Source organism: Helicoverpa zea, chromosome 15 (genome assembly GCF_022581195.2).
Source record: "Helicoverpa zea isolate HzStark_Cry1AcR chromosome 15, ilHelZeax1.1, whole genome shotgun sequence".
NCBI classification, from domain to species: Eukaryota; Metazoa; Arthropoda; class Insecta; order Lepidoptera; family Noctuidae; genus Helicoverpa; species Helicoverpa zea.
Genome location: NC_061466.1, coordinates 12,418,936 through 12,446,199, shown reverse-complemented (window position 1 = coordinate 12,446,199; position 27,264 = coordinate 12,418,936). Strand labels below are relative to the sequence as shown.

The window sequence follows — 27,264 nt, the reverse complement described above, 5'->3', positions numbered from 1 at the left end:
GAAAGTTTTTGACTAGGCATAATGGTAATAACATGACTAGGCATCTTAAGTAGGTAGCTAGGCATACCATAAGTAGGTTGTAAGTTTAGCGCCATCATGTAAGATTACATAGATATTTCACAATCTAACTGTTATCAGCGACATAACACTCAGGATGTCGTACTATATCGATATCCATGATGACTCGATAAAAAACTCTACCTACCTAATGATGAATTTCATAAACCTTTGCAAATTTATCTCACTCAAGCGTGATGGTTAACGGCCGCTCAATCCTTCTCTGTGTTTGAGGAGGCCTGTGCCCTGCAGTGGGACGATAAAAAGGCTGATGATGATGATGATCTCACTCAACCAACACTCCACAAAGTCACTATACCATACGAAATAATATTGTGTGCTCCAAGTAGGTAGGCTATACATATATCGTACATAGGTACTTTAGAAGAGAGTTAACAAAAAAACTTCCTTTACAGATTGTCTCATTCCAAAGGTCCAAGTACAATATTTTATCAATAGCCTCTGTACTTTGTACTCCAAATGAGCCATCTCATCGTCTCACCAGGGGCCCGATTCTCCTAAGTTAATAATGTCAAAATCGAGTAGAAATCGAATCGCAATATGATCGCAATAGCAGTTTTAACCATATCGGTCATTCTGCTACTAATAAAAGACCAATCGCATTCGATTGACATTTGATTGGTGTGCGATTGGTCTGCTATTTTGGTGATTTTGGTCCATACGGTAGTTTGCTGTACAATCATTTTGCAATCGTAAATCATTTGCAGACAAAATGATTCATTATTGAATGACAGAAAAGGATTAAAATGTTTATTTCAAAGAAAAAATAGCGGAATGCCACATACGCTTCAATCGTAATCGAGTCGGGATTGGATCTCAGTCGAACCGAGTCGAACGTGAATCGTATGTTGCTTAATTTTCCATATACAACGGTCTTGTACCAAATAACTCTGGCGATCATAACAAATTACTCAAAGGCCAATATAATTTGAGCCTTTTGGCTGAACAAAAACCGCAAGCCAAAATGTGATGTAGGGAAATTGTACGTAGGTACCTCCTCCTACAGCCTATACTTATATATAAAAGGAATAAAATGATGCAAACCGGATCTCTATAAAACCAGTTTTCATAAGGTAAAAATATGACTGCATTGTATTTTAAATCTTGGTTCATCTAGCTAGAAATCCGGTATCTACCTATTACTTAGGTAGGTAGGGTACGTAGGTACATATGATATCTCATATGGAAGAAGGAAAGGAAGCTTTCCTTTTTCCGCGGTTTGTAGGTATGTACCTACGTAAGTAACTTATATCTGGCTCTTACGGGATGATAGTTCTCAATCGATGTCATGAAATAAATAACAGGGGCCCGATTCTCCTAATTTTACTTAAACAGAGGGTTACCAGAAACTGATCGACTAATTTTCGTAGAATATAATTGCGTCATCAATTCATCATAATCAAAGTTCCCCTTATTTATCTATCTAGGACAGGAAAACTTACTGGAGTCAAAAACTTTACGAAGTAGTTTTTAAAATTCTCTTGATATTTAGTGTAAGGGGTACAAGATTATGCACTTTTAATAATAAAAAATCATCCTGTATAGTCCATGTACCTACCTACGGAAACAGGGTAACTAAAGGCGCGGCTCCACCGCAGTGCACGCTGTGCACGGACACGCGGCGCATTTTAGCTGCGTGTATTCATTTGTTTGACAACGTGGGTCTACGTTTCCACTGAAGTACACGAATATGACCCACGACTATGTATAGCGTGGCACGACGCACGGGTAGACCCACGCTGACAGCGTTAAACTACGTAACCGCTTACAACAACTGCTCTGCGATAACCGAGCTGTACATAGTCGTGGGTCTTATTCGTGTACTCCAGTGGAAACGTAGACCCACGTTGACAGCGTTGAGCTATGTAACCGCCTATTCGAGCAAGCCACGCGTGTATCAATGACGTCAATTCATGCGTAGCCTCTCCGTGGGTTGCAGTGGACACAACCACATACATTTTCTTACAAAGCGAAGCTTAATACACGTGCGTAGCCTCTCCGTGCACCGCGGTGGGCTCGCGCCTTAAAGCGGTGTTTTATTAATAGGATAGAGATACAAGAGAACTTTTATATTAGTTTAATATTTAATTTTAAATTATCAAGCCAATTAGCAATCTAATCTCTAAATCAAACTTGTAAGGAAAAACTGTTAAAATACATTTTATAACTTTATTCCTGTCGCTACTTTGCTTTGGTAAATAACACGGTATAATACATAATTATTATGTCGTAGCGCCATCTAGCACGTTCCTTCAGAAACAAAAACATACGAATCACGGGTTGCGAATACTTTATTCCCCATGTAATGAACTTTTTGGAACCGTGCAACTAATGTGACGTTTCATAGGACCCTGCAAAGGCCTATTTAAAATAAAAACCTTTGACTTTGAATAATATGTAAAGTCCTTGGTTCTCCCTATCATATTCATGAGTACTCAGTCAAAAAAATAGTTATAAAACAAATGAAGTACAAAAGAATCAATAAGCTTACAACTGTGGCCACTGTGAGATTGCATGAGCCGTTATAACAATAATTACGAAAACTTTTCGGGTTCGGGAAGGTTTCCCTGTCTCATCTGCTTATTCCTGCTTACTCTATTGAGCCAAGGGGCGTGAAGGGCGTGAGTTTTTGGTGTTTTGACACTTTTAAGACAATGTCTGTTTGACAATTCTGACATTGACATTTCTTATTTGCATTTTGTTGATGTTATTCGTGGGAGTGTGTTATTGATAATGTATTATTGAAATAATTAATGTATGAATGTATATTTATGATAAATAAAGCTAAATACATCTTTTTCTACCATGTTGATAAGTTGGTTAAGAATTAGGCTTATAAGATTATGTTATGGAGAATTTTAAAGTCTGTTGAATGCTTACTGCAACATCGCCGATTATAATACAATTGCTGAATTAAAATAAGCATAATATCTAGTGTTATAACATGGGAGACGTACAAGTGTGTCGTATTTGTCTTAACATGGGTGTAGCAATGCAGGACCTGTTAGCTTACCCCTTAGAAACTTATTTTGCATCATTCATGATTGAGAGCAAGGTATGTTTACATTTTAATTTTATCTATTTCATTAGGTAAAGCTTCTTTTAAAATCTAAAGTTAGCCTAGGGATATGCATTTAAATTCTGCAGGAATTTCAATAATTAATTGTAAACAATTCTATGTTATATTACCTAGTATTACCTACCTATATTACCTACCTAGAACTAGTGTGACTTTATCTATCATAAATATCTATGGGCCCCTACTTATTTTTTTCTGTTAAACCAAATCTTCACACTCTCAAAACATCTCTTTATGCCTACAATACAGCCAAAAAGGGGATACCTACATAGTGTTCTCATAATTTTATCTAAAGGTCTTTATGTAATTATTTCAGCCAGTACATGCTGAATTACCTCCATATGCTTGCTACGAGTGTGCAGCACTGCTGAAGAAGTATCATTTGTTCAAGCAGAAGTGTCTGCAAAGCCAGGGCCTGCTGTGTGGGATCATTGATGATTGTGGAAAGGTACCTACCTAATCACAGTAAATGTATTGAAATATTTATATTTATAAAAAATATGGTGAACGTACCTGTTTCTTATTGAAAATTCAGCTAGGTAGATGACAGATTATTAAGCACAAATAAAAATATCATCTTTTAACCTCTCGTAGGCCGCTAATTAGAGAACAATAGAAGATCAATTGTGTGTCGCGTCGATTTGTGCACAGGCATACAAGGGAACGGGGTTAATAGAACATTCCTCTAAACTGACTCAGACAAAACTGGGTACCTACTAGCATTCTTTCATAATTAATTTATTCTAAGCTTACCAATAACTTCTTTCAGATTACACCACTACAAATAAAATCAATCAACAGACAGAACCTTCTAGCAGTTTCTAAAGTCACTCAAATTGACATACTAGTAGAAAAAAGCACGAATTCTCTCAATATTGATCTACCTTACACATACATAGTAGAAGAGACTACAAACTTTTTAAATGTTGGCCAACCAAACTTCATGGTTGAAAATATTAAGAAAGAGGATCATGATGACACGGCGGTGTCTGATGAAATTACTCCTTGTATATCTAGTGATGAGGAAGAATCGGAGAATATTGGGAAGAAGTTTCGAGATTTGGAGAAGGTTGATATTTGTGTGAAGATGGACTTGCAAGAGTCTGATGATCAAGAGGTGAGGTGGTAAATAAGTATTTATGTCCAGCATTAACACCAAAACAACTAAACTGATTTATAAATTGACTACACAAGCTACTTTTTATATGTTTGTACATAATACATATTACTGACTCTAGTTCTTTGCTATCTGGATAAAAGTTATTTAGAGAATAGTAAGTTTTAGCTAGAAAGTTAATAATTGATAAGTTTAAAACTTTTCAATTGAACCAAAGAATTAGGAAGAATAAAAACCACATTTTATAAACCTTTCATGCAATTTTCAACCTTTGTGAAAAGACTTAAGGTTCACATTACACATTTCAATTTTAATATTATTCTCACAGCTCCCAATAACCACAGTTGATGTAAAAAGGCAGCCGCTTCGTAAATCGCGAGCCACAGCTAAGAAGCAAGGCAGACTAAAGACGAATAATACTAGAGTTAATAAAAAGAGGTCGACTGAAGTGAAGGATGATAGCCTCTGTGAAGACGAGGGTTTGGATGATATTACTGTTGTTACTTTGTCGGTAAGTAACTTATATTCTCCTTCTCGTGTCCCAAAAAAAGTTTATAAAAATCGTTGTCATAAAGATGTGCTTAAATATCCTTGTACATTGCCTGCGAAACTCGATGGCAGTGCGCAGTGCGTACCAAACTCCGAGTCTAAGTTTGAGAATCTGTCACCTGCTGATACCTAACCTAACCTAACCTACCTTGGTCATTGCGTATTGTATCATAATACTCATTTGACGAATTTGGCGGGAAATATAAAATTAATTCAAAATGAACAAAAGTTAGGGTTTTATTAAACTTTCATTCTACTATCAATACTTGCCATGGAATTATAAGCTACCCCAAAAGCCAGCATCAAACTCGAGACAGTGCTTTTCCTCTCTTATATCTCCGTCCCTTACCTATTGCTCTCTGTACGGTAAAGTTTGCTTCCGCCCACAGCTAGCAGAGCAGTTGGAAGAGATAAACAAACGCAAGCAGTCGTCCAACTACCTGAACTGTCCTTACCAGTGTCACTTGTGTTATAAGGGGTTCAATAAAACCCTCACGTGGAAGCATCATCTTAGTAAACATTCGCCCGTAAGTTTTTTAGTTTTTTTTTTTTTAATATACCTTATGTTAAAATATATAGGGAGACGGGTAATTACTGAACGATACTTCAACTCGTAATCTTCTCATGATTATGAAAAACTTTCCACAAGAACTTTAACTTTTTAATACTCGGTTTCAGTTTAATGACAATAGCAAAACAGCTGTCTGAAAATTCGGGCGAAGTTCAAAATTGTGATTAAACTAAAACACTAATTACCAGTCACCCATGGCCCTATACATATATTATTTTGTGTTAGCACCTTATAACACACGCAATAGCTTACCTTGGATCTAGCTAAGCTTTTGTAAAAGTTCCCCCGTTAGTGGGATTTCGCTCTTTTATTTGTGTAGCGAAAATAATAAGTTTAAATTACTTTTGTATTATTCACAGAACGCCGGAGATATAGAGTGCAATATCTGTAAATATCGATTTAAAACGAAAAGGAATTTACAACGACATGCTCTGAACCACGGCAAGAAATATCTGTGCAACTTATGTTCATACAACTCTAGTAATATGTAAGAACATCGTACATTAGTAATTCTAATAACATTATTTATTATATTGCAAAAAATAAAAGTGTTTTCTTTAAATAAATGATATAGAACCTTGGTGCGAATCCGATTCGGACTTTTTTATACCAACCTTTTCGACTAACAAATACAAAAAATAAATGCTAACACGGTTGACGTAAGTCTTTTAAAATATGAATTACGAAATACACAGTAATTGTTACCTCCGAGTTTAAAATAGACCTTACATATATTGATATAAGGTATATATTTCAGTACCACAGTGAAGCAGCATCAAGGATCCCATAAAGGCGTGACTCATAAGTGCAACTTTTGTGATGAAGTTTTCACGTAAGTAGCTTAACTTTAAGGCTTTTTGTAGTACATATCTATATGTAGAAAGTATATAGTCATTTTAAAATCTTACGTAATAATCTGCGAAGTGACGTGAACATGTTAAAAATACACTCCAATCTTATAAAATAAAAATATCTATCCTGATATTATAAAGCTGTAGGTAGAGTTTATCGCGCTAATCTACAACTGGACCGATTTAAAAAATCAACCTTTGCTGCATATGCATGGGAGTAGGACTGCATTCTGCATTCAATCCTGAACTTATTGTCTCGCAGAATTAACGCTTCATTTCCTAGCATTTATAAATTTTTGATATCCCAAAAAATTTAAGAGAAATTTCTTTAGAAATAAGCTGCACTGTTTTGCTATTATTATTACTTCTTCCGTTAAATAAATCAATAAATAAATATCTTTTTCGTCCACAGAGTTCGAACAACATACGTCTGTCACATGCGTATAAAACACCCTTCTGAGAACATCTGTGGTTACTGCGGCTACTCGTTCTACAGTAAACGCGGACTCATCGTACACAAGAACATGGTGCATAAGGACGTTGATGTGAGTTGAGATTTGAACCTTATATCTTTGTGATAACGAAGGTAATTGAATGACACGGTCGGTCAATGGATGGGTGGCCATCTTGACATATTTCGTAAACACGTTAAATTGGTAGGTCTGAGCTGTCATTTGCAGTCTTTAGCAGTCGTTACATGTAATCAGAAGTAAGAAATTCTGACAATCCAAGGGGCTTGCCAAAGGGGTGTTACTTGAATAACACAGTGAGTTGTGGAGGTCAGTTAGGCAGTTGCCACATGGAAAAGGCTTGTCTTGTGATGTTCAAACGGTTAAAGGGGATTTATCATATCCCCATTGAACTATATTATCCGTCTCAAAAACTCGAAAATGGCTTGAATGTTATCAAACATAAGTAACTAAACCGAGTAATCTCTCTCTCTAGCGGTGGCAGCTTGTTATTATTTCAGTCAAGTGTTACTACAGCGACATTATTGTTCAGGAGAACGCAGAACAGAGCACAGAGGCGGGTCCCTACTGCGCGGAGTGTGATGTCAAGTTCATCTCTACTGAAGCGTACAAGCGACACATGGTCATGTCCGTCAAACACACGCAGAGCACGGAATCTATGTGAGTACATATAAGGTTTAATTTTGCTTGAATTTTAGTATTAAGAATAAAAATAATCAAAAATGAACTCTATGTCAATGGTAGCACGGTTGAAGTTTGTGTGAACTTACAAAACTTACATAGGTATGAATATGCTTTGGACGTTATAAATGAGTGAAAGTAGGCTCTAAGCCACCTGGCATTTGGTTCATATTTCCACCACCAGCAATGGTTGCTGTGGCAACGTAACTTTGGAAGCTATGGCCTTAAGGTTCAATTTTACAAATTATTACCTCTACAACACTTGTCATAAGGTTTAATTTCATTTACCTGCAGCGAAGTGAACTTTATGTCATTTGACATAATTTTCTCTCTCGTTTGAATTGTATTCTCTATACATTTTGATTTATGGTTTAATATACCTTATCACTCGCCTTACCAAAAAGTACTACTCCATCCTCTTAACATAAGGTTTAATTTCCACCAGTAACGGGTGCCGTGTCTGCGGGGCTACGTTCAGGGACGCTGAGGAGTTGCGGCTGCATCATCGCAAGGAGCACCCGAAGAGACAGCCTAAACATTACAGGGCGAAGGCCGTCACTAAGTGGCCGACACAGTGTGAGCATGTATGTCTGACGTTAAAGTAGCACATTTTTGCTTAGGCTTCCCGACCATGTCCGACAATCGGTCACCGATTTTTTGTAGGAGAAAAATAGAATAAGCTGGTAGCAATTTTGCGTATTCTCCAACAAAGAGTCGGTCGGAAAATCAAAACGTCCCAGAATTAATCGGTCGGATTATCTATCCTACAAAAAGTCGAACATTTGTAGGCAGCCTTATTTGATATAATATACCTCATACATAAACAACGTCGTCAGAATCTAGAAAGAACAGCTTATACTATGGGTAACCGATAAACATACTTTTTTCCTATGTATTTATTCCGAGTCTTACATACTCTTGTATGACTCTCACCGTCACCCAAAAAAACACCTTAAAGTATATTATTTTAACTTCACCCTGCTGCAGATTTGGCTACTTTTTCATCCATGTTTTTTTGCAGTGTCCGCAAGAGATTGAGAACGCGCGTGCCTACTGGAAACATTTCCGAACAATGCATCCCAATGAAAACTATCCAGTGCAGAAGAAATGCGTTTGTGATATATGCGGGAAGAGGTTCACGGTAAGTTTTTGGACTTTTTATACCTTGTTCTTTATTAGATTTTACCTCAGTGTAAAATATTATTTTTGTCCACCATTTTTTTCGTCGTCGAAAGTCGTCAAGTGACTACTCCCGCTAACGTCTGTAAAAAACTGTAAATATCGGACTCTTAATAATTACCTTAATAATTACTCTTAATAATTATCGGACTCTTAATAATTGAGTCTCTTTCCCTTATCCTTCTAGGGATACGATCCTATTCCGGATCATAATATTTTTTATTTTATGATATGCCCTGCCCTGTTTGCCTTAGACCACGGAGTAAGGAAAGATCAGCAGATATGCCATAATGCAGTCAGGTCGGGCGCCTTCAAATAGGTCATATTTGCGCTACCTTCTCAGAAGATTTTTCGTTACTGCACTTACGCTATCCTTTTTTCTTCATCCCTTAGGCTCTTCTAAATGAATCTTCTATTATAAATCATTATCAACATTCAATATTATTTAATTTCCCTACAGTGCAATGCTCTCCTAACGATCCACAAACGGACCCACATAGGCGAGCGTCCGTACAAATGTTCTCGCTGCGACCGCGCGTGCTACAGCGCCTTCGACTTGCGCATCCACCAGCAGAAGCACTCGGACGCCAGGCCCTTCCCCTGCACCTTCTGTGCTAAGGCCTTCAAGAGGAAAGAGGCTCTCGAAAGGCATTTAAAGGTAGGGTCCTTTTTCAGCCAATTTTTAGGCAGAAATTGTGATTTTTGCGACTTAAATCCAGATACATAAGGAAAACCAGCCTGCCAGCACCCTTTCAATGCTTCATCCTTAGCCTTTGTAAATTTGTAACTAAAAGGGTCATAGTAAGACTTGATTTAGGGATCTAAATTCAGAATTCAAAAATTGCAATGTTTCCACTTCTAAGTAACAAGGTTCGTACAAATGTGACTTAAGTCCAGACTTAAATGCGTAGGCGAAATCAGCCATAAATAGTTCAATGGTCGGTCCTTCGCTTGGCTTGATAACACATGTGGATGTCTGAAATTGAAACTAAATAATTGCTATGAAACTGAAACTGTTCAATGTTATGCGAGGGGGGGGGGGGGGCTAGTAAGACATGAACTTGACTGTGTCTACTGGGCACAAGGCACAGTTTACTCGTCAGCATAAAAAATAATAAAAACCACTTCAAACTTTCCTCAACACGCACTTTTTCATTTTTTGACGCCTTCTAAGCTCCCATTGCATCTCTTCCAGATCCATTCTGGTGATAATCCATACAAATGTGAGATTTGTGGCGTGGCCTTCAACAAGTCTTGTACGCGGACCCTTCATGTCCGCACCGTGCATACTAAGGAACCCGCGCCGCCAAGAAAACGAAGGAACAAAATCAACAAATAAATTGACCTTTAGAAGTTTTTCGGTTTTCTGATTCTTCATAGAAAAGAAAGTGGGGAAGATAGTTGTGCGCTTACAAGAAATAAGTGCTGTTATACTTCGGCCGTTCAGAGAATCCGTTCCTGACACCTATCAGTTAGTCACGACTAGTGATGGGCACAACATAACACTGAGTTCGTTACCGTTCCTTCAAAATGAACCGCCGCATTATTTTAAGATTATTTTCGTTTTAAATTGGCGGAATCATTTGTTTTATATTTTAGTTATTTAAGTGGAAACCAAAAAAAGGTAATATTCATATAATAAAATTGTTTTATTTATTCTTTGTTACAAGTACATTGAATTGAATGTGCGAACAGAATATTAATCAGACTCCGATTTGCTTGAGGAGGTGGTGTCTTCATCATCATCTTCGCCTACATGTATAATTATATTATTATCAATAACAGAATCAATCCTGATATCTCGGTCTAACAAAAGCCGGGTAATCAAATAAAAACAGATCGAAAACACTTGAAAAACGTGGTCTATGCGCACGAAACGACAACGGACGACTGTTTTAGCGTCACAAAATGGCGGCCCATAACGCCATTTGGGGTTACCATTTTTAATCTAAGTATAAAAATGCGGTTTGGTCATAGTTTTATTTTTATATTTCATAAACGTTATAATTAAGTCTTATAGTCCATTATTTTCCAATTCTTAAAAAGAAAATCAAAACGTATTATTTTATATTATAACTGTATAAGAACAGATTACGATACTTGCCTGTTATTTTTAGCACAGCACTACAAAATATAAACCGCTGACATAACCTTGTAATAGCGCAGTATAGATTTAGAAAAATATTGTTTACCAAGTTATTTGACACTCAGTTTGGCACAAAATTATAACATTCATTGATTATTGATATAATAATGTTGTTTTAATGCTCCTCAATTGTTAAAACGGTAAACAACCAGCAAAAATATTTTTATCGTAACTGCAACGCCATTGCAAAGTTACGTCGTCAGTTCAATCGCGACGTGTCAGGAACGCATTCTCTGAATGGCCGAACTATAATATGGAGGAAAACTAGAATGGTATAAGTTTTCCAAGTATGTAAAAGTGTCACGAGATTAGAACAATAATAATTAAACTGTCTAAAATCAAATTGCGATCGTGTTTTATTATTTGCTTTTGTTTTGTCCTATTAACGGTAATTTCAAAAAGGATCATAGGTCCAAATAGTACCTCTAGAATGTACAAAGAAAAAAAAACTAAATAAAACGAAATTGGCGAATGGGATAAGAATATTTTTTTTTGCAAAATCTTCAGATAGATATAAATGTTATTTAGATATTTGCAAAGCTTAGACTTTGAACTGTTGATGTAGACTTGTGATGGGTTTATTATGATCCCAGTGTACATAATAGATCCATTCTTTCAACTGATCTATCGATATTTACACGTCGGATGCCTTATCAAAAGCAATTAAATTAATGGTTTGTTTAATTTGCCACTGCTTTTATTTATGTATTATCGCGCAGCTATTAGTTATATATTTTGTCAAGAATTGACAAATATTATTTTGTTGTAACAAAATATTTATGGACATTGAACATTGAACTTTTCATCAACGATAACTCATTTCAACTAATTCGCAAAAACTCGAAAAGTTGAGCAATTTCCTTCGCATACCTACTTTGCATCCTTTGTATTACATCCTTCTCCATGTGAGAGGAGTCCGCAGCAGAGTGGGACGATAAAAAGGCTGTTACAGTCCAGTACAGTACCTACTTTGCGAGAGTGAGACACCCCTTAACTAGTCAAAATGGGTAATGTACCCAGTCGGTTGCAAAACAAAGCATAACAATACAGTATACATCCACCTCTGAACTCTAAAGATAAGATACAATAAATAACGGAATAGTTCTCAGTATGCTACAAACGAGCATTGAAAGGTAACACTGCTTAACTGTGGTACTCTAGCTTAGACCCAAGTTTTGTTAAAAATGGTGAAAATTGTAGTCTTAGGCGCTGGTGTGATCGGCGTGGCGTCTGCAGTTAAAATAAAGGAGAAGTATAAGGATTGTGAAGTAAGTACATATATATTTTTGAAGATAAGTCTGCTTATAATAAATAAATAATAAATAAATCGTTTATTTGCTTGAATAAGGTACATAAAAGGTCTTTACAGTAACAATACAATCTCTTATTCTGCCGCTTATTGCGGCGTGCAAATTTTCTTAAAACTATTTAATTTACTATATTTACACAAGAAATGAATTATTTTTCACATAGACAATACTTTATACTTATTTCAATCACAGACCTTTATATCTTACAACTTATAATCTAGGAATTCATGAACACTATAAAAACATCGGTCTGTCAATTGTTTTACTAAGGCACGCTTAAATTTAGGAAACGGCAGGGTTTTGATAGAATTGGGGATCTTATTAAACAATTTGATGCACATAATATAACAGTTATTAGATGTACATGTTAGGTTCGTTCTGGGTCTATACAACTTGTTAGCATTAACAGACCTAGGAGTGTAGTAGCTAGCTGTCGGTTGAAAAAGTTCCTTATGTTTAAAAACAAAAATACAAGACTCCAGCACGTACAGGCAAGGCAAGGTTAATATTTTATATTTCTTAAAGAATGGACGGCAAGAGTCCGTTTGTTTAAGACCAAATATGGCCCTTAAGCATTTTTTTTGCATCACAAATGTCTGGTCAATATCTACACTACGGCCCCACATAATGACACCATATCGAAGTATCGACGATATATAACCGTGGTACGCTGTAATTGCTGCGCTCCTAGACACTTCACAGCTTATTCGCCTGAGAGGGTACAAAAAACTATTCATTTTGCCACAGATATTTTCAATATGATCTTTCCAAGAACAAAACTTGTCTAAGGTTATTCCGAGAAATTTGATGGAATCCGTTTTTGATAATGTTATTCCTTTACATGATATGTTTAAATTCATTGGTTTTGTTCTATATGTATGAAATTGCATTAATCTTGTTTTACTGATGTTAACTTTTAAATTATTTAATTCTAACCATTGTACTGAGTTATTAAGTGCGGTGTTTATTTCATTTTCATATGATTGCCTGTTTTTGCCCTCAATAATAATCGTGATATCATCTGCGAAAAGAACGGATTTGTGACTAATAACGCTAGGGAAGTCGTTTATATAAAGAAGAAACAGTAGCGGGCCTAAAATACTGCCTTGAGGCACGCCATACTTATTCAACATGAGTGAAGATTGATATGTGTCAACAGTTTTAGTTTTCTCATTGTATCCGTTTATTTCTACTGACTGTTTTCTATTTGATAAGTATGAATCTAACCAATTGTATGCTGTTCCTCTAATACCGTATCGGTAAACCTTCTCCAATAAACGTTTATGGCAAACATGGTCAAGCGCTTTGCTCATATCCATAAAAAGGACAGAGACAGGGATCTTACTATCTATATTTTCTGTAATAGATTTAATGAGTTGAAAAGCTGCTAATGATGTACTTTTATTTTTGCGAAAACCATTTTGTTCTTCTTTTATAATTTTATGTTTTTCTAGGAACTCTGCTAATTTGATATAAAATACTTTTTCAAAAATTTTAGAAAATATAGGAATAAGGGTTACAGGCCTATAATTATCCGAGTTTTTTCTCCTTTCTTTTTATATAAAGGTTTCACTATTGATCTTTTCAAGATAGTTGGAAATAATCCTTCTTCTAAAGACAGGTTAATGACATGTAGAAGGGGTTCCAGGATGATATTGATAGACAGTTTTAAGATATCAGTGCGAATTCCGTCATAACCACTTGCTTTGGAATTGTTTAAAGACATAATAATATATTTAAGGTCACGTTGCTGTATTGGATAAAGAAATATCGATTTTTCATTAGATTCTATATTTTTAATGCTACTAAGTCTTAATTGTCCACTGCCGTTATCAAAATTATTGTTGGTAGCTGTATTAATAAAGAATTCATTGAAATGATCAGCCATTATAGCTGGATCAGTGTAGTCGTGATTGTTCACAGTTATTTTAGAAATATTAGTATTGTGTGGTTCTGTTACCGTGTGTTTTTTTATAACATTCCACACTGCTTTGCACTTGCTTTGGGCTTTGCTAATGTATTTTGCATTATTAATCCCACCCAAAACAAAAATGTGAAAGACTGCCAAGTTCGATAATATGGGAATGCTTCGCCTATAAAAGAAGTGAGATCTGAATAAGTACCAAGTTCCATACACATACCTCAGTTAAAAATAGTTACTTTTTTAATGATGTTACTTGGCAAGTTTTCATACACCTTGTTATAAACCTACTAAACGCAATGAATCAAGTATTTAATTTTCTATTAAAACTTGCCAAGTAATCATCATTAAAAAGTAACTATTTTTAACTGAGGTATGTGTATGGAACTTGGTACTTATTCAGATCTCACTTCTTTTATAGGCGAAGCATTCCCATATTATCGAACTTGGCAGTCTTTCACATTTTTGTTTTGGGTGGGATTTCATTTATTTTTGTAAGGTTGTTTATTTTATTTTTTTCTTATGATGAAGTTAGTTAAAGAAATGTCTCATTTATACTATTTTTTAGATTTTTTAATATGCACTATGTTTCTTACAAAGAAATGAACTAGATTAACTAAATGGACTAGATTTACCAACTGACTGACATGACATGTTATCATATATTATGTTCGTGGATCAAAGTTACACATTCGTTATTTTCGAAAGTAATTCACACTTGGCCGTTTTCAGATTTTTACTTTACTTTGACTAAATACAAACCTTTGTACCATTCGAAGATATATTATATAAATATAGATAAATTTAGTTCGTTTTAGTTCCTTAGGGGAATAAATTTACACCGGGTATAAAACACCTTCATTATTTTGAAACCGACTCACACTTGGCCATTTTCAGATTTTTCCCTTTAACTTGACATAAAGACCTACCTCCATGCCAAATTTCAAGTCAATACGACCATTGGAAGTGGTCTAGGTTTTTGATGAGTGAGTCAGTGAATAAGTGAATAAGTGTATAGTAAAAATAGCGATTTTCTGACGTCAATATCTCAAGACCTACAATAGGTATATTAATGAAATTTTGTATTTTAGATAAGTGAGGGGGTCTCAACAGATACTAGAAATTTGATATGCGTAAATAAAATAGATTTTGAGTTACAGGGGGGTCGAATTTGGCCCGAAATGGTTCGTGTAATATAACCCACGGCCGGTGTGTCGCTTTTTTGCTCGAACTTGGCGGACACACTGCCGTGTGTCTAGATTTTTCTAGAAGATGAAATGCACTTTTTTAATGAGTTATTGTACTTCCTGTAACTCTGTCTACTAAATTCACAATTATATTATTTTAATTATATAATTTTAATTATATAATTTTAATTATATAATTAAAATAATATAATTGTATTAATTATTGTATGTATTAATTATTTAATTATATAATTTTATTTAAAGAAGTTTTGTGCAGTTCTTAGTACCATAATTGAACTTGCCTCCTTTAATCGATGTTAGCGGCCTCTTAAAAGTCACCATCAGCGTATAATTTTACACTTATTTATTTTCGTGCTTTTCGCAAATTGGCTGTAAGAAACACAATTCCTTTCGCTCTTTAGATGTATCTATATCTTTTTAATGCATCTCTTTCCCTGCTTTCTCATCATAACGAAATAGCCGAATATGCCAATTTAAAATAGGCAGAATGTCGCCTAGAATCAAAACCCTTTAGCTAGCTTCGCGTCCGTGCAGTTGTTTATTTATATACGCTGTTTTCAATACCCAGGTGGTGTTGATGTCAAGCGAATTTTCCCCGAACACCACTGGAGACGGTTCGGGAGGTTTATGGTACCCATACCTTTGTGGAGACACGCCTACCAAACTTATCGAGTATGTATTCTTATTTTCCACTTATTAAGGAAATGCGTACCAAGTAGAAGTAATGGGTGAAGAATTGAGTAGTCTGATATGTTAGATCCGAATCCCAAATCTAGAAAGTTGATGTAAAAAGAACTTTTGGTTAGCACACTTTTTTTTAAAGGCGCCACATATATGGTTAGCCATGGTTATCTTACCAATCCTCGTTTACCGTATAGCTGGTTTTTGGATCCCTAATCGGAAGTGAAAAAAATCACTAATAAAGGTTCTCCAAAACAGGCTATTAATAACCAAAACCAAACGATGATTTCAGGAAATGGGGAATAGAAACCTACGAATTCCTTCAAGAGTTGTGGCGCTCAGCTGGCATCGGCGTCTGCATGATGCCTATCTACAGTTTCTACAGTAACAAGGAGTCGTTCTCTCGGCCTGGCTGGAAGGACATGGTGCAGGAATACCACGAACTTAATGATAAGCAGCTGGAGTTCTATAATCGGATGTATTCTGCTAAATATGCGTAAGTTAGCTTATCACGAGTTACCATATAGATTCTAGTGGTTATTAAGGCTACTCTTCAGGTGTGCCAAACAAAGTAAGGGATCGCTCAATAGAATCCGGAATATTGCCATAACATATAAGAAACAGTAATTGCCCAAAATAGTTAAAGAATATCTGCCTCAACTGTGTGGATAATTAGCATACATCGAGCTAAATGACAAATCCAAGAAAACATAATTCTGCTAAAATACAGAGAATAAAGACAAAAATCTTCATGCACTATCTCCTGTCTTCTAATAAGTAGGTAACAACCTGATTAATATCACCCGTCCCTACATAATTTAACCTTGTCCTTTATTTTCAGTGCCGGCCTAACCTTCAAAACATTCGTGATATCCCCACCAGCCTTACTCACATACCTTACAAAGAGGTTCGAACGCGCCGGCGGGACCCTTGTCCAAGCAAAACTGTCGTCACTTCAAGACCCAATACTGGACGGTTTCGATGTGGTGGTGAACTGCACTGGTTTGGGAGCCAGAGTACTCGTGCCTGATGATAGAGTCGTGCCTGTTAGGGGACAGATCGCTAAAGTAAGAAGGCGTCTTCCGATTAGCCTTTTTGTTACTAGATATGTTAGAAATTAGAATAGGCTGTCAGTTTAATCGGATTATGCAGAGTGTTTTATATGAAGTTACCACCTATTCGACCTCCTAAGCCTACTCCCATAGATGTTTAAAATATATTCCAGATAATTATAACTTATTTCTTCCGTAGGTGAAAGCTCCGTGGATCAAAGAAGCCGTCATCGATCACGAAGGTGGTAACTACCTAATTCCCAAGTAAATTCTTTTTATTATAGATATATTTTGTGATTAATTATTATTTTCTGATTGTATGATGGCAAGATCTCGCCCATCTTACCCAACTGTGTGCCTATAATAATAATAATAAATAAACAGTTCCTTATCAGGCGGCAACAAGGTTCGCGCCTATAATGGTTGGGTCATGCCAGTCCTGATGTACTCCTTCGGCATACTCAAATGGACTCAAACTGAATTGGATACCTTGGATAGGAGAGTCCGCACACTGCTGACCGCAGAACGAATGCATCACCCACGATCGTCGGTGATGAGACTGTACATCCCACGGAAATGTGGAGGCCGAGGCTTTTTAAATGCAAAGACGCTCCACAACCGTGAGGTGTGCAGTCTCAGAGAATATCTTCTCAAAAGCGACGTGGGTATGCATCGTGATATGGTAGCAGTGGACAAAGGACTCACCCCGCTATCGTTGGCAAATGAGAACTGGCGCAGACCTGTGGTACTAACTACCCATGATCGCAAGGAGGTATGGCAGAGCAAACAGCTACACGGACGCTTCTTCGGGGCTCTTCATGGTCCCGATGTAGACTTCAATGCGTCCGTATCTTGGCTACGCTTCGGTGACTTGTTTGGAGAAACCGAAGGGTTTGTATGTGCAATTATGGACGAAGTTATCCTTACGAATAACTACCGGAGATATATCGTGAAAGACGGGACGGTTGACATATGTCGGGCATGTCACCATCCGGGTGAGTCTATCAGACATATTATATCTGGTTGTTCTCGTTTGGCTAATGGTGAATATTTGCACAGACATAACCAAGTGGCCAAGATTATCCACCAGCAGCTTGCTCTGCAATACAACCTTGTAGACCTTGAGGTACCGTACTACAAGTATGCGCCCGACCCAGTTCTCGAAAAGGACCATATCACGTTGTACTGGGATCGATCTATCATCACTGACAGGACTATTGTAGCCAATAAGCCTGATATTGTGGTGATAGATCGATCAGCGCGCCGCGCGATGATAGTCGATGTCGCCGTTCCGCATGACGAGAACCTTGTGAAAGCTGAGAAAGAGAAACAAATAAAGTATCTCGACTTAGCGCACGAGGTTGTCGCCATGTGGAGTGTCGACACGGCTGTTGTTGTGCCGATTGTCGTTACGGCCAATGGTTTAATAGCCAAGAGCCTCGACGAACACCTCAGGAGGCTCTCGTTGGGCGGCTGGATCAAGGGACTGATTCAGAAGGCAGTACTCCTTGATACGGCACGTATTGTGAGGAGGTTTCTGTCTCTGGGACCCTAACCACCGGTACCTTGGACCCTGTGCCCGATATCGGTGGCAACCTATTTTTTATATTTTTAAATGTTTTTTATTTTTATATTTAATATTTAAAAATGTAAATTATATGCTTGAAAATAAATAAATAATAATAAATAATAAACTTCTTCTTTATTCAGATAACTGAGATCCATACATTAGGTACACAAACAATACAATTAATATATAATAGTAAGCAGGGACTTAGTCCTCTGCACTAATTTCCACGTAAGCGGACAGTCGTGTCTACTGGCTATAGCACTCAAGATGCTGTGGCGACTTCCACGCAACCGACTGATGAAGGATGCGGTCTTTTTACGCCATATTGCTGCAAAGCCATCTGTGTGTGCATCAGCAAACATGGCTGATGCGCTACAGAAACGTGGAAGCCGCAACAGCGCCCTGAATGCGTTATTAAATTGGACCCGCAGAGCATTGTATGTTCTCTGAGTATAGTTAGCCCACAGAGCTCCCGTGTACAGTGAGGTACAGTACGCTTTGAATAATGTAATTTTAACTGCGTCTGTACAACGGGAGAATCTGCGCGCCAACATATTCGCCCGAACTGACAATGCTCTACGTTCCCTCTCCATATCGACGTCATCTTTTAAATCGTCGGTGACCCAATGTCCAAGGTATTTAAATTGGCACACTCTTGTTAAGGCTTCACCATTAAGGTAAAGTGGTTGTACTGGTGGACTTTTGGGACCCGATTTAAAAGCCATGTACACTGTCTTTTTTACATTATATGTAAGACCATGTGAAGTGACAAAAGACTCACAAACTGCGAGCAACTTCCGGAGAGCTCCGATTGAGGGGGCCAGCAGCACCATGTCGTCCGCGTAGCTGAAGTTGTTACAACAAACACCATCAATGTGGCAGCCGACATGCATGCCGCTGAGCTCCTCAACCAGGGCGTTTACGTACAGGTTGAAGAGTAAGGGTGAGCTCAAACCCCCCTGCCGCACCCCACACTCCAACCTGCTCGGATCCGAAAGTTCACCCGCCCACTTCACACGATTCTCCTGGTGGAGATACCAGTACCTAAGGACTGATGCCAACTCTGGCGGCACTCCCGTCCCGGCAAGCTTCTCCCACAACACGTCATACGCGACTAGATCGAATGCCTTACTCAGATCCAGGAAACAGGCATAGACGGGTGTTCGTCTATCCGTATAATACTTGACAGTGTGCTTCAAACTAAATACAGCTGCCTCAGTGGACAACCCAGGTCGGAATCCGAACTGAGCGTCGTGCAACTGAATGTATTTGTATATTTATAACCAGGATCCCGCAAAAATATCTTCTTCCTGCTCTGATACCTATGTAGTTATTTGGGATTGGCGCAATATATTTTGCGCATCCATTCCTCTCTGTCAGCCGTCTCCTTTCAAAGACTGAATACATAAAAAAAGCAGATTGAAGCAACGATGTGAAGTGTTACCAGTTTTTTTTCTGTATATGGTCTTGACCTTGTGGTCCTTATATTTTTTTCACCCTCTTATCCTCATGTCTTTTTTGCAGTGCAGACACGTGTGTGTTGGGTGGCACACATCAGAATGACTTCAGCACGGAAATATACCCTGAAGACACGGAGTTCATTATGGAGGGATGCAAGAAGATGATGCCGGGACTTGAAGTAAGAGCGCAGCATTAATATTGCAAAATTAAATGTCCTTTCTTCTGCACCCGGTATCCCGGGCCGAATATAGGTTTCTTTAACAATTGGATCCTTACTTACAGCGAGAGCAGTTTTTTGATGATTTCTATTTGTCTAAAAATAGCCTTCGAATTTCTGCGGTTTAATTATCTTTCAAACTTCATGCTAGTCCAAGAGAAGGGGTTACACAGTATAGCTCTTTTTCTCTCTTTATACTTTTTCTTAACGGCTAATCTACTTTGTATAATAACAACGCTATCTTATTCCTTTTCCAGCATGCAGAATTAGTGAGTCACTGGGCAGGCTTGAGGCCGGGACGAGATGCGATCCGACTGGAACCAGAGCACAAGAATGGAAAACTGTACATACATAACTATGGACATGGTAAACAAATAATTTTAGTTTTTGTAATATTAGGTTTCTTTAGCCACTGAAAGCTTATTTCTGAAGGTGGATAAAAATAGACCAAGATTAAATTCGTGTCATGCAGGCCTATAGCTTGTATATGCTGACATTTCTGACTTCACTCTGAAGCTCTGCTATCTCTGCTTCATAATAGACTAATATGAGATTTTCAGACGATCTGTTACACAAGCAAATAGCATGATCTTGAACGGCAAAGATTGTCTATCGTCATTTGTAGTGCACAACGGACAGATGCTTCTCCGCTTACTAGATTGTCACATTTGATGCTTTTATTTACAGGTGGAAGTGGTTTCACCCTATGTTGGGGATGCGGAGAAGAAGTGTTACAAATATTGCAAAAAGAATTAAATAAAAACAAGCGTTTATGGAGAAATTCAAAACTTTAATAAAATCACTTGTTACAGTAACACCAACATATAAAATAGCAACATTTAATATATTAAATAGAAATACATAATAAACTTATATATATAATACAATAAAATATTAATTGTACTAATTGTTCCCTTTTTGTTTAAATACATTTTACCTTAAACCATTTTTCGATGGTGTGTCTTGGACAGCATATATCGGGTGTGTCGTTCACAATCACATTAAATGAAATGCGTTAATATACTGGTTAATATATGTCGATTAACACGTAAAAATAAAAAAAAAGATTTTTTCAAACAAAGTAAATAGAATAAAAATGTGCGAAAATTAGAACACCATATAAAAGTCAGTCATTACAAACAACTGAAATTCTCCCTTGAAAACTGACAGCTGTCAACTGATCAAAACATTCGATACTCCTAACTTTATCTCTGCTTTACACATGATGTTGTAAATTATAAAAACGAAAAATGACTCCTGTGGCTAAACCACTGAATGGATTAGGTTATTTTTTTTACAATTCGCCATAGAATATCATAAAGTATATGCGATAGGATTTAATGTGATTGTGAACGACACACCCTGTATTTAAAAATTAATAAGTACTTTGGGATTATTGCATGCTCTTAAATTAAATTGCGACTTTAATTTGCGTATTACGACATAATATAATAAATATTTTTCTTCAGACTCTAATTTGTGATTACACAAAGGACCATGCCCATCTGTGCCCCAGTAACGCCCAGAGAAAGTATATTACAAGATAGCCCTATTAAATAAAAACTAGAATTATGATGATAATTTGAAGTCTTAAAAAGCACCGGTTAAAAAAAAAAATAAGACATTCTTGTTGATATTGCAGTACATGACATCGTTTCAATCATGCTTTATTTATTACGGTCTGTAATCTCGTCCTTTGGCCCATGTATATATTCATTTACTGCATACAATATATTCAAGTAACTGACATGTTTATCTAATAACATACAATTAAGTCATGAATTCATGATGGTCATGAAGTTCCTAGTGAAAAACTAATAGCAATGCTGTCTATAAACGATAAAATGTATAAAAAACCAGTGGGAATTTATCATGTTTAATGTCCAACATCTTTTGAATCGGTGCTTTATATAATATTAAATCTAGATATCTTACAAATATGGCTGTAAAGCTATCGTATGACATAGAACTGGAATTTGGGCATTGCATGGCGTTGCTGACTTTTGACTCCATACTAATATGGGCATGATCCTTTCATCTAAATCGGTTCAGAAATGCGTGATATACGTACAGAATGAGTTATTCTCTCAATTATACTACAGAGTAAGAAAGGTATATAAGTCTGGCAGTGTAAAAAAAACTCAAACCATCTTCATACCACTTCCTATACCTACACAAACCATTTATTTACCTTTTAACAGATTGCCATTGGAAAATGAAACTTGACTCCACTACATAAGGTCCACAAAATTCACAACTTATTATTTACTCGTCGTCATTCTAACATCATTCTTATATCGTTGTAATAAGACACAATTTTGCACAAATTATTATTTTGTCAAAAGTAAAGTACGGTAGACTGCACATCAGTGGTAACTGTCATGCACCTTAACTCAATAGTAATAAGTACGATTTTCCTATAAAACTGTTACCACTGACCTGAAGTTGACTGTACATGGTTTGACGAAAATCTTTTGTGAACCTTGGTTGTGACGTCACTTTTAATGGCCGAATGTGTCATAAATGTCAGTTCTCATCGTGTGTGCTGATGGTGTCGTAAATATCTGTTCTTCTCTGACTTCTCACGGGGATTTGACTTCTTACTTCTTCTACCATTCTCAGATCTAGGAATAATGATACAATTATTATATGTAGTCTTCATTGTAAGTTGGTACGCTTGTACAATAATTTGGGAATAAGCAGTCGTTAGTTTTCAACACATTTTTTTTATGCTACCAATCAACAATTTTCAATTATTTTGTACGATTATGCATGTGGTTGGATATAGGCCAATTCCAAATTGCATCCAAATTCTAGCATTATTTTACTTTAATCAAAAAATTATATACCGAATGGAAATCAGAATAGTTTCACTTAAACATAGTTTTAGTTTAATTAAGATCTTTTTTGTTAAACCTCATCGCTACAGCCTATAAAAAAACTAAACTACACCAAAGACAAGAAAACCCAAAAACTTTTTTACAAAAAAATTAAACCGACTTCCCGAAACACTAAAAAGCAAAAAAAAAAGACTAATTTTAGGTGCATCGGCCTAGAAGTCGGTTAAAATTAGTCTTTTTTTTGCTTTTTAGTGTTTTGGGAAGTCGGTTTAATTTTTTTGTAAAAAAGTTTTTTATTTACAGCTTTTCAGTGATACGAATAGTTGTCACTATCCATATAAGTGGGAAGTTCTCATCAATACAAAGAATATAAGTCCAAATACGAGGTATTTTACATATTCAGTTGTCGAGTTCCCTCGACTTTCTCAGGTCTCCATCATCAGGTCAGCTCCAAACCTTCACTGTTGCAAAGGTCTTGTCAATACAAATAATTTAAGCCCAAACACGAGGTAGTTTACATATTCCGTTGTCGAGTTCCCTCGGCCCTCTCTGGTCTCCATCATCAGGTCAGCTCCAAATCTTCACTGTTGAATAGTGCTTATAGGCGTACACCTGAGTGTCAACTTCTTACCCTATGCATGCCTACAACTTTCGAAGGTTGCCCTCAATTTCTCAGGGTTTCCATCATCAGATCCTGACCTGATGACTATGGGACCAACTGGCAGCTATTCCGAGTGGAACAAAAAAAAAATCACGTAAATCGGTGTATAAACCTCGGAGTAATCTATGTACATACATAGAAAAAAAAAACATACCGGCCGAATTGAGAACCTCCTCCTTTTTGGGAAGTCGGTTAAAAATTCAAGACAAACTCACCAATATCAGCACACAGTAACCCAGGCTTCTCATCCAACTCCTGGACCACTTTCCCCCAAGGATCGATCAGCATGGAGTGTCCCCACGCCACGTACTCCGCCTTCGTGTCCCTCGCGGGGCTGACGAGGGCTACCCATAGTTGTAGGTCGTTAGCTCGGGCTCTGCCCAGGAGCTCCCAGTGTCGGGGACCTGTCGTCATGTTGAATGCTCCCGGGTATATTAGGACGGAACACCCTGGAATGAGAGGTAGATTCTCAATTGTGTGTGCCTGCTAGGAGCTGGAGGATTGTTAGAAAGAATTACCGTGACTCTAGTACGCAAATGGCTTGCAGAAAGGTTAAGGTTAGTCAGTAAAAGTATGACACTCGCTGAACCCACAGCAGGATTCAGTAGATAACACTTCATTAAGTTTTTGCGAGAAGATGGGGTGAATTGGTTGCGGAAACAACCCCCCCATGAGTTAAGTTTTGCACAATTATTATTTATTAGTGAAAAGAAATATTTTAAATATATGCTTCTTCATACATATAGCTCGCTGCCTATGCCACATTGCCTGCCATATTAACTTTACATCCATAAGACAACATACAAATCGGCATTCGCTAGATTAAAATAAGCTTAGCATACAACATAAGCTACACAACACAACTCACCTTCTTTAGACATGATCTGCGCCATCTCAAAGAAGCGCAGATCGTAACAGATACCGAGGCCTATCTTCACGCCGAGGAACTCAAACGTGGTGATGTGGTCTCCGGCCGACAGCACGTCTGACTCCTTGAACGTTATCTTGCCGGGGATGTCTATATCGAATAGGTGTACCTGAAATGTGTTAGCTTATAAGAAAGCATTGTTTTTCCGTGAAAGTGCCGATTCTGGGTTCAGGGTCTGTTCAGACATCAAAAATGAAGAAAAATAATATTATTATTTTTTCACATTAAAATGACCAAGATTTAAGTTCGTTTCGCTAAGATCACATAGCTGACGCAGTTTTTACATACTTGTGTACTTACTTAGTTTGCGGTCTGTAATAATCTGTAATGCCTTAGATTTTATTTTTTACTTCACTTTTTTTACTTTTTTTATCTTTTACGAGGAGATGGTAGCAATGCTAATAAAGATGTCATAATGAAGTTGAAGTCGTTTTATACTTAATAATGGCTGAGTTTTAACTGCGGTTTCCAATAACATGTGAGAATGATATTTTCATTTGACTTGTTGTTGTATAAATCTGGTTCTTCCAACTTAATAGACAGACATGTGTTGCTGGGGAGTTTGTTGCGCCACTTCTTCCCAGCAAAAACACATAGGAAGTGGTGTTCAAAAATGCTTTTCGATCGTCAAGTTTCAGTTTGCGCAGTGTTACCTTCCTATGCTGCGCGACGAGGTTCCCGCAATTATCCCATACAGTGCAAGTATTGTACAGATAGCAGCCAGCTCGCTCCGGCAGCGTGCCGCCCACCACGCACACGCCGGCGGACCTCGCCGCCTCTTGTAGCGCTAGCGACGTCTCCCCATCCGGTACAGTCTCTGCGTATTCTTTGAAGTATTCTGTAATTTTTATATGGTGGTGCTGTAGTTTACATTGTCTGCAGCATCTTCTGTATTACCCAATGTGCCCTTACAACTACACTATCCAAAATCTATATAAACATAACACCCTAGCTAGATAAAATGTGAGACGAAACACTGTACATAAAAACCATTCACAGGATGGAAAAACTATTATTATTGCAATTAAGGCTGGTTGCTGCATTGCTGGTTAAATATGCTTCAGCTTATCTAAATTATTTTAGTTTATTGTCAGCAAGATTGGTAGTTGATGTAGTGCCAATGTTTAAATTAGTAATATTCTTTTATTCTCAATGTCTGTATGATCTGTGTAAAAATTATAATATGATCTTACTTGTGCCATAAGGAGCATTAAAGCACTCTGGCAATGCTACAAGCTGTGCTCCGTTCTCTTTGGCTTTGTGAATCTGTTGGACTGCAGCTGCTACATTCTTCTTCTTGTCCATACCCACAGCCATTTGGACCAGGGCTATTCTCAACCCTGGAACATAGACAATAGATTTATGTTTGCAAAAAATATAATGTAATGAGAAAGATCAAAGTTTAGTTTTGTCTAGTGAAATAATGTTCTTATTAGGTAAAGAATATTCTGTGAGTATTAGAAAAACTGCTTTTTCAGGGGGAAGTGTAGTGATTGCCTATATTGTTGATATATATCAAAGTTCTCATTTCTTTTACTGTAGTAGATTAAAATATTCAAGGTTCCCAATTATGCTTTAATTAAATGCTTGTCATTTTAAAGATTGTTATATTAGCAACAACTTTAAAAAAATGTAAATATCTCTTGAAAACTTATCAAACATACACTTAAGAGCCTCATTAAATTTCACTCTGAGAGATAACTTTGTTTTATGTAAATGAAGCGTTAATAACAATGTCATAAAGTTTTTAATTCCTTGATAATACAATCTGAGGTCATTGTCACATAGAGATATCATTGTGCAATTACTATTACTACTATATAGGTACTTAATTTAGCACAATGATGGCATATTAAACAATGTTTTTTCCTTTGCGTGCAATAAACTGGAAAATAAATAAGTACTATTACATGAGTTATATGCTAATTTACGCCGCTAACGATAGCTTGGTTACCTTTCAAAACTACGTGAATAATTACAGACATGTTTTAGTAGGAATGTTTTTAACATAAATAGTGATTAGCAGAAGAATTCAGCAACTTTTATTAACTAACAGAAATACTGTACCACCAAGATTTAGTATAGGTTTTTGTAAAAACCGTGGATGCGCCGCATCGGGAGTAGACGGGGACGCGGACATTTTGCGGACGCGGTTAGACTTTAACTACACTATCAGTTGTTTACCTCTTTGGAGCATGTTCGTATCGTATGTACGATTATGATATTATTGTGATTCTAACTGTAATATCAGAGAATATTCAAAGCACAACAGGATACGAGCCAATGTCAGATAACAATGACAATTGATTGACACTGACGTACGTTACTGTGACAATGGAAATCAGCTGGATGGATGTTTATCTAATTCGGTAAAATGGAACGTAAATAAAAAAGCCCAGTATTTTCTGGGAGTAAATAGTCCGTCCGTATTTACATTTCAGCCAATAAAAATAACCAAACATTGATTTATAACTGCGGTACTGTTTGAAAGAGTTGCCGCGGCTCTGGTACACAAAGTGCTCCAGAAGAAATTATTCCGCCAATAAAATGAATCACAGTAGTTGTTGTTTTTTTTTTCAGTGACTTATAATAAATCGGAACTTCTCGTTTATTTACATACAATAAATATCAAAAACTATCCTAGTAAAACAAACCGTCCCCATCGCTGTCAACTGGGAGCGTGCCCAAGAGGCT

At 36.9% G+C, this 27,264-nt stretch overlaps 3 protein-coding genes across 4 annotated transcripts; 2 read left to right on the top strand and 1 right to left on the bottom strand.

The window, feature by feature from the left end:
• Positions 1-2,762: 2,762 nt before the first annotated feature.
• On the top strand, positions 2,763-11,064 carry LOC124637125 (zinc finger protein 708-like). The gene is made up of 14 exons (XM_047173468.1): positions 2,763-3,133; positions 3,474-3,605; positions 3,927-4,274; positions 4,603-4,785; positions 5,213-5,350; positions 5,754-5,881; positions 6,152-6,226; positions 6,658-6,790; positions 7,248-7,375; positions 7,842-7,980; positions 8,418-8,537; positions 9,036-9,233; positions 9,771-10,005; positions 10,972-11,064. Exons 1-13 carry the CDS (start codon positions 3,023-3,025, stop codon positions 9,912-9,914), a joined length of 1,977 nt encoding a protein of 658 aa, XP_047029424.1. The 5' UTR covers positions 2,763-3,022; the 3' UTR covers positions 9,915-10,005; positions 10,972-11,064.
• Positions 11,065-11,737: 673 nt separating this feature from the next.
• LOC124636918 (D-amino-acid oxidase) lies at positions 11,738-21,189 on the top strand. Its single transcript, XM_047173189.1, has 8 exons — positions 11,738-11,989; positions 15,729-15,832; positions 16,134-16,337; positions 16,683-16,908; positions 17,093-17,157; positions 19,988-20,102; positions 20,399-20,507; positions 20,829-21,189. The coding sequence occupies exons 1-8, from the start codon at positions 11,906-11,908 to the stop codon at positions 20,933-20,935; spliced, it is 1,014 nt and encodes a 337-aa protein (XP_047029145.1). The 5' UTR covers positions 11,738-11,905; the 3' UTR covers positions 20,936-21,189.
• Positions 21,190-22,292: 1,103 nt separating this feature from the next.
• On the bottom strand, positions 22,293-26,876 carry LOC124636919 (omega-amidase NIT2). 2 transcript variants are annotated; one of them, XM_047173192.1, is made up of 7 exons: positions 26,755-26,876; positions 25,764-25,910; positions 25,224-25,408; positions 24,511-24,679; positions 23,858-24,091; positions 22,592-22,765; positions 22,293-22,493 (listed from the first exon to the last, which is right to left on the bottom strand). In XM_047173192.1, exons 1-6 carry the CDS (start codon positions 26,765-26,767, stop codon positions 22,668-22,670), a joined length of 846 nt encoding a protein of 281 aa, XP_047029148.1. In that variant the 5' UTR covers positions 26,768-26,876; the 3' UTR covers positions 22,293-22,493; positions 22,592-22,667. The 2 variants fall into 2 exon arrangements, with proteins under 2 accessions (XP_047029148.1, XP_047029147.1); XM_047173191.1 differs by having other exon boundaries at positions 26,638-26,875.
• Positions 26,877-27,264: the final 388 nt, after the last annotated feature.

Excerpts from the sequence above, each read along its gene's own strand:
- LOC124636919 (XM_047173191.1), bottom strand. The coding sequence starts at position 26,710 with ATGTCCGCGTCCCCGTCTACTCCCGATGCGGCGCATCCACGGTTTTTA. Across the intron at positions 25,409-25,763 it reads TAATGCTCCTTATGGCACAA|AATACTTCAAAGAATACGCA; the intron begins GTAAGATCATAT and ends TAAAAATTACAG. Across the intron at positions 22,766-23,857 it reads GTTACTGTGTGCTGATATTG|ATCTGAGAATGGTAGAAGAA; the intron begins GTGAGTTTGTCT and ends CATTATTCCTAG.
- LOC124637125 (XM_047173468.1), top strand. The coding sequence starts at position 3,023 with ATGGGAGACGTACAAGTGTGTCGTATTTGTCTTAACATGGGTGTAGCA. Across the intron at positions 4,786-5,212 it reads TTACTGTTGTTACTTTGTCG|CTAGCAGAGCAGTTGGAAGA; the intron begins GTAAGTAACTTA and ends TTCCGCCCACAG. Across the intron at positions 7,376-7,841 it reads ACGCAGAGCACGGAATCTAT|TAACGGGTGCCGTGTCTGCG; the intron begins GTGAGTACATAT and ends AATTTCCACCAG.
- LOC124636918 (XM_047173189.1), top strand. The coding sequence starts at position 11,906 with ATGGTGAAAATTGTAGTCTTAGGCGCTGGTGTGATCGGCGTGGCGTCT. Across the intron at positions 11,990-15,728 it reads AGAAGTATAAGGATTGTGAA|GTGGTGTTGATGTCAAGCGA; the intron begins GTAAGTACATAT and ends TTCAATACCCAG. Across the intron at positions 16,909-17,092 it reads TTAGGGGACAGATCGCTAAA|GTGAAAGCTCCGTGGATCAA; the intron begins GTAAGAAGGCGT and ends TTTCTTCCGTAG.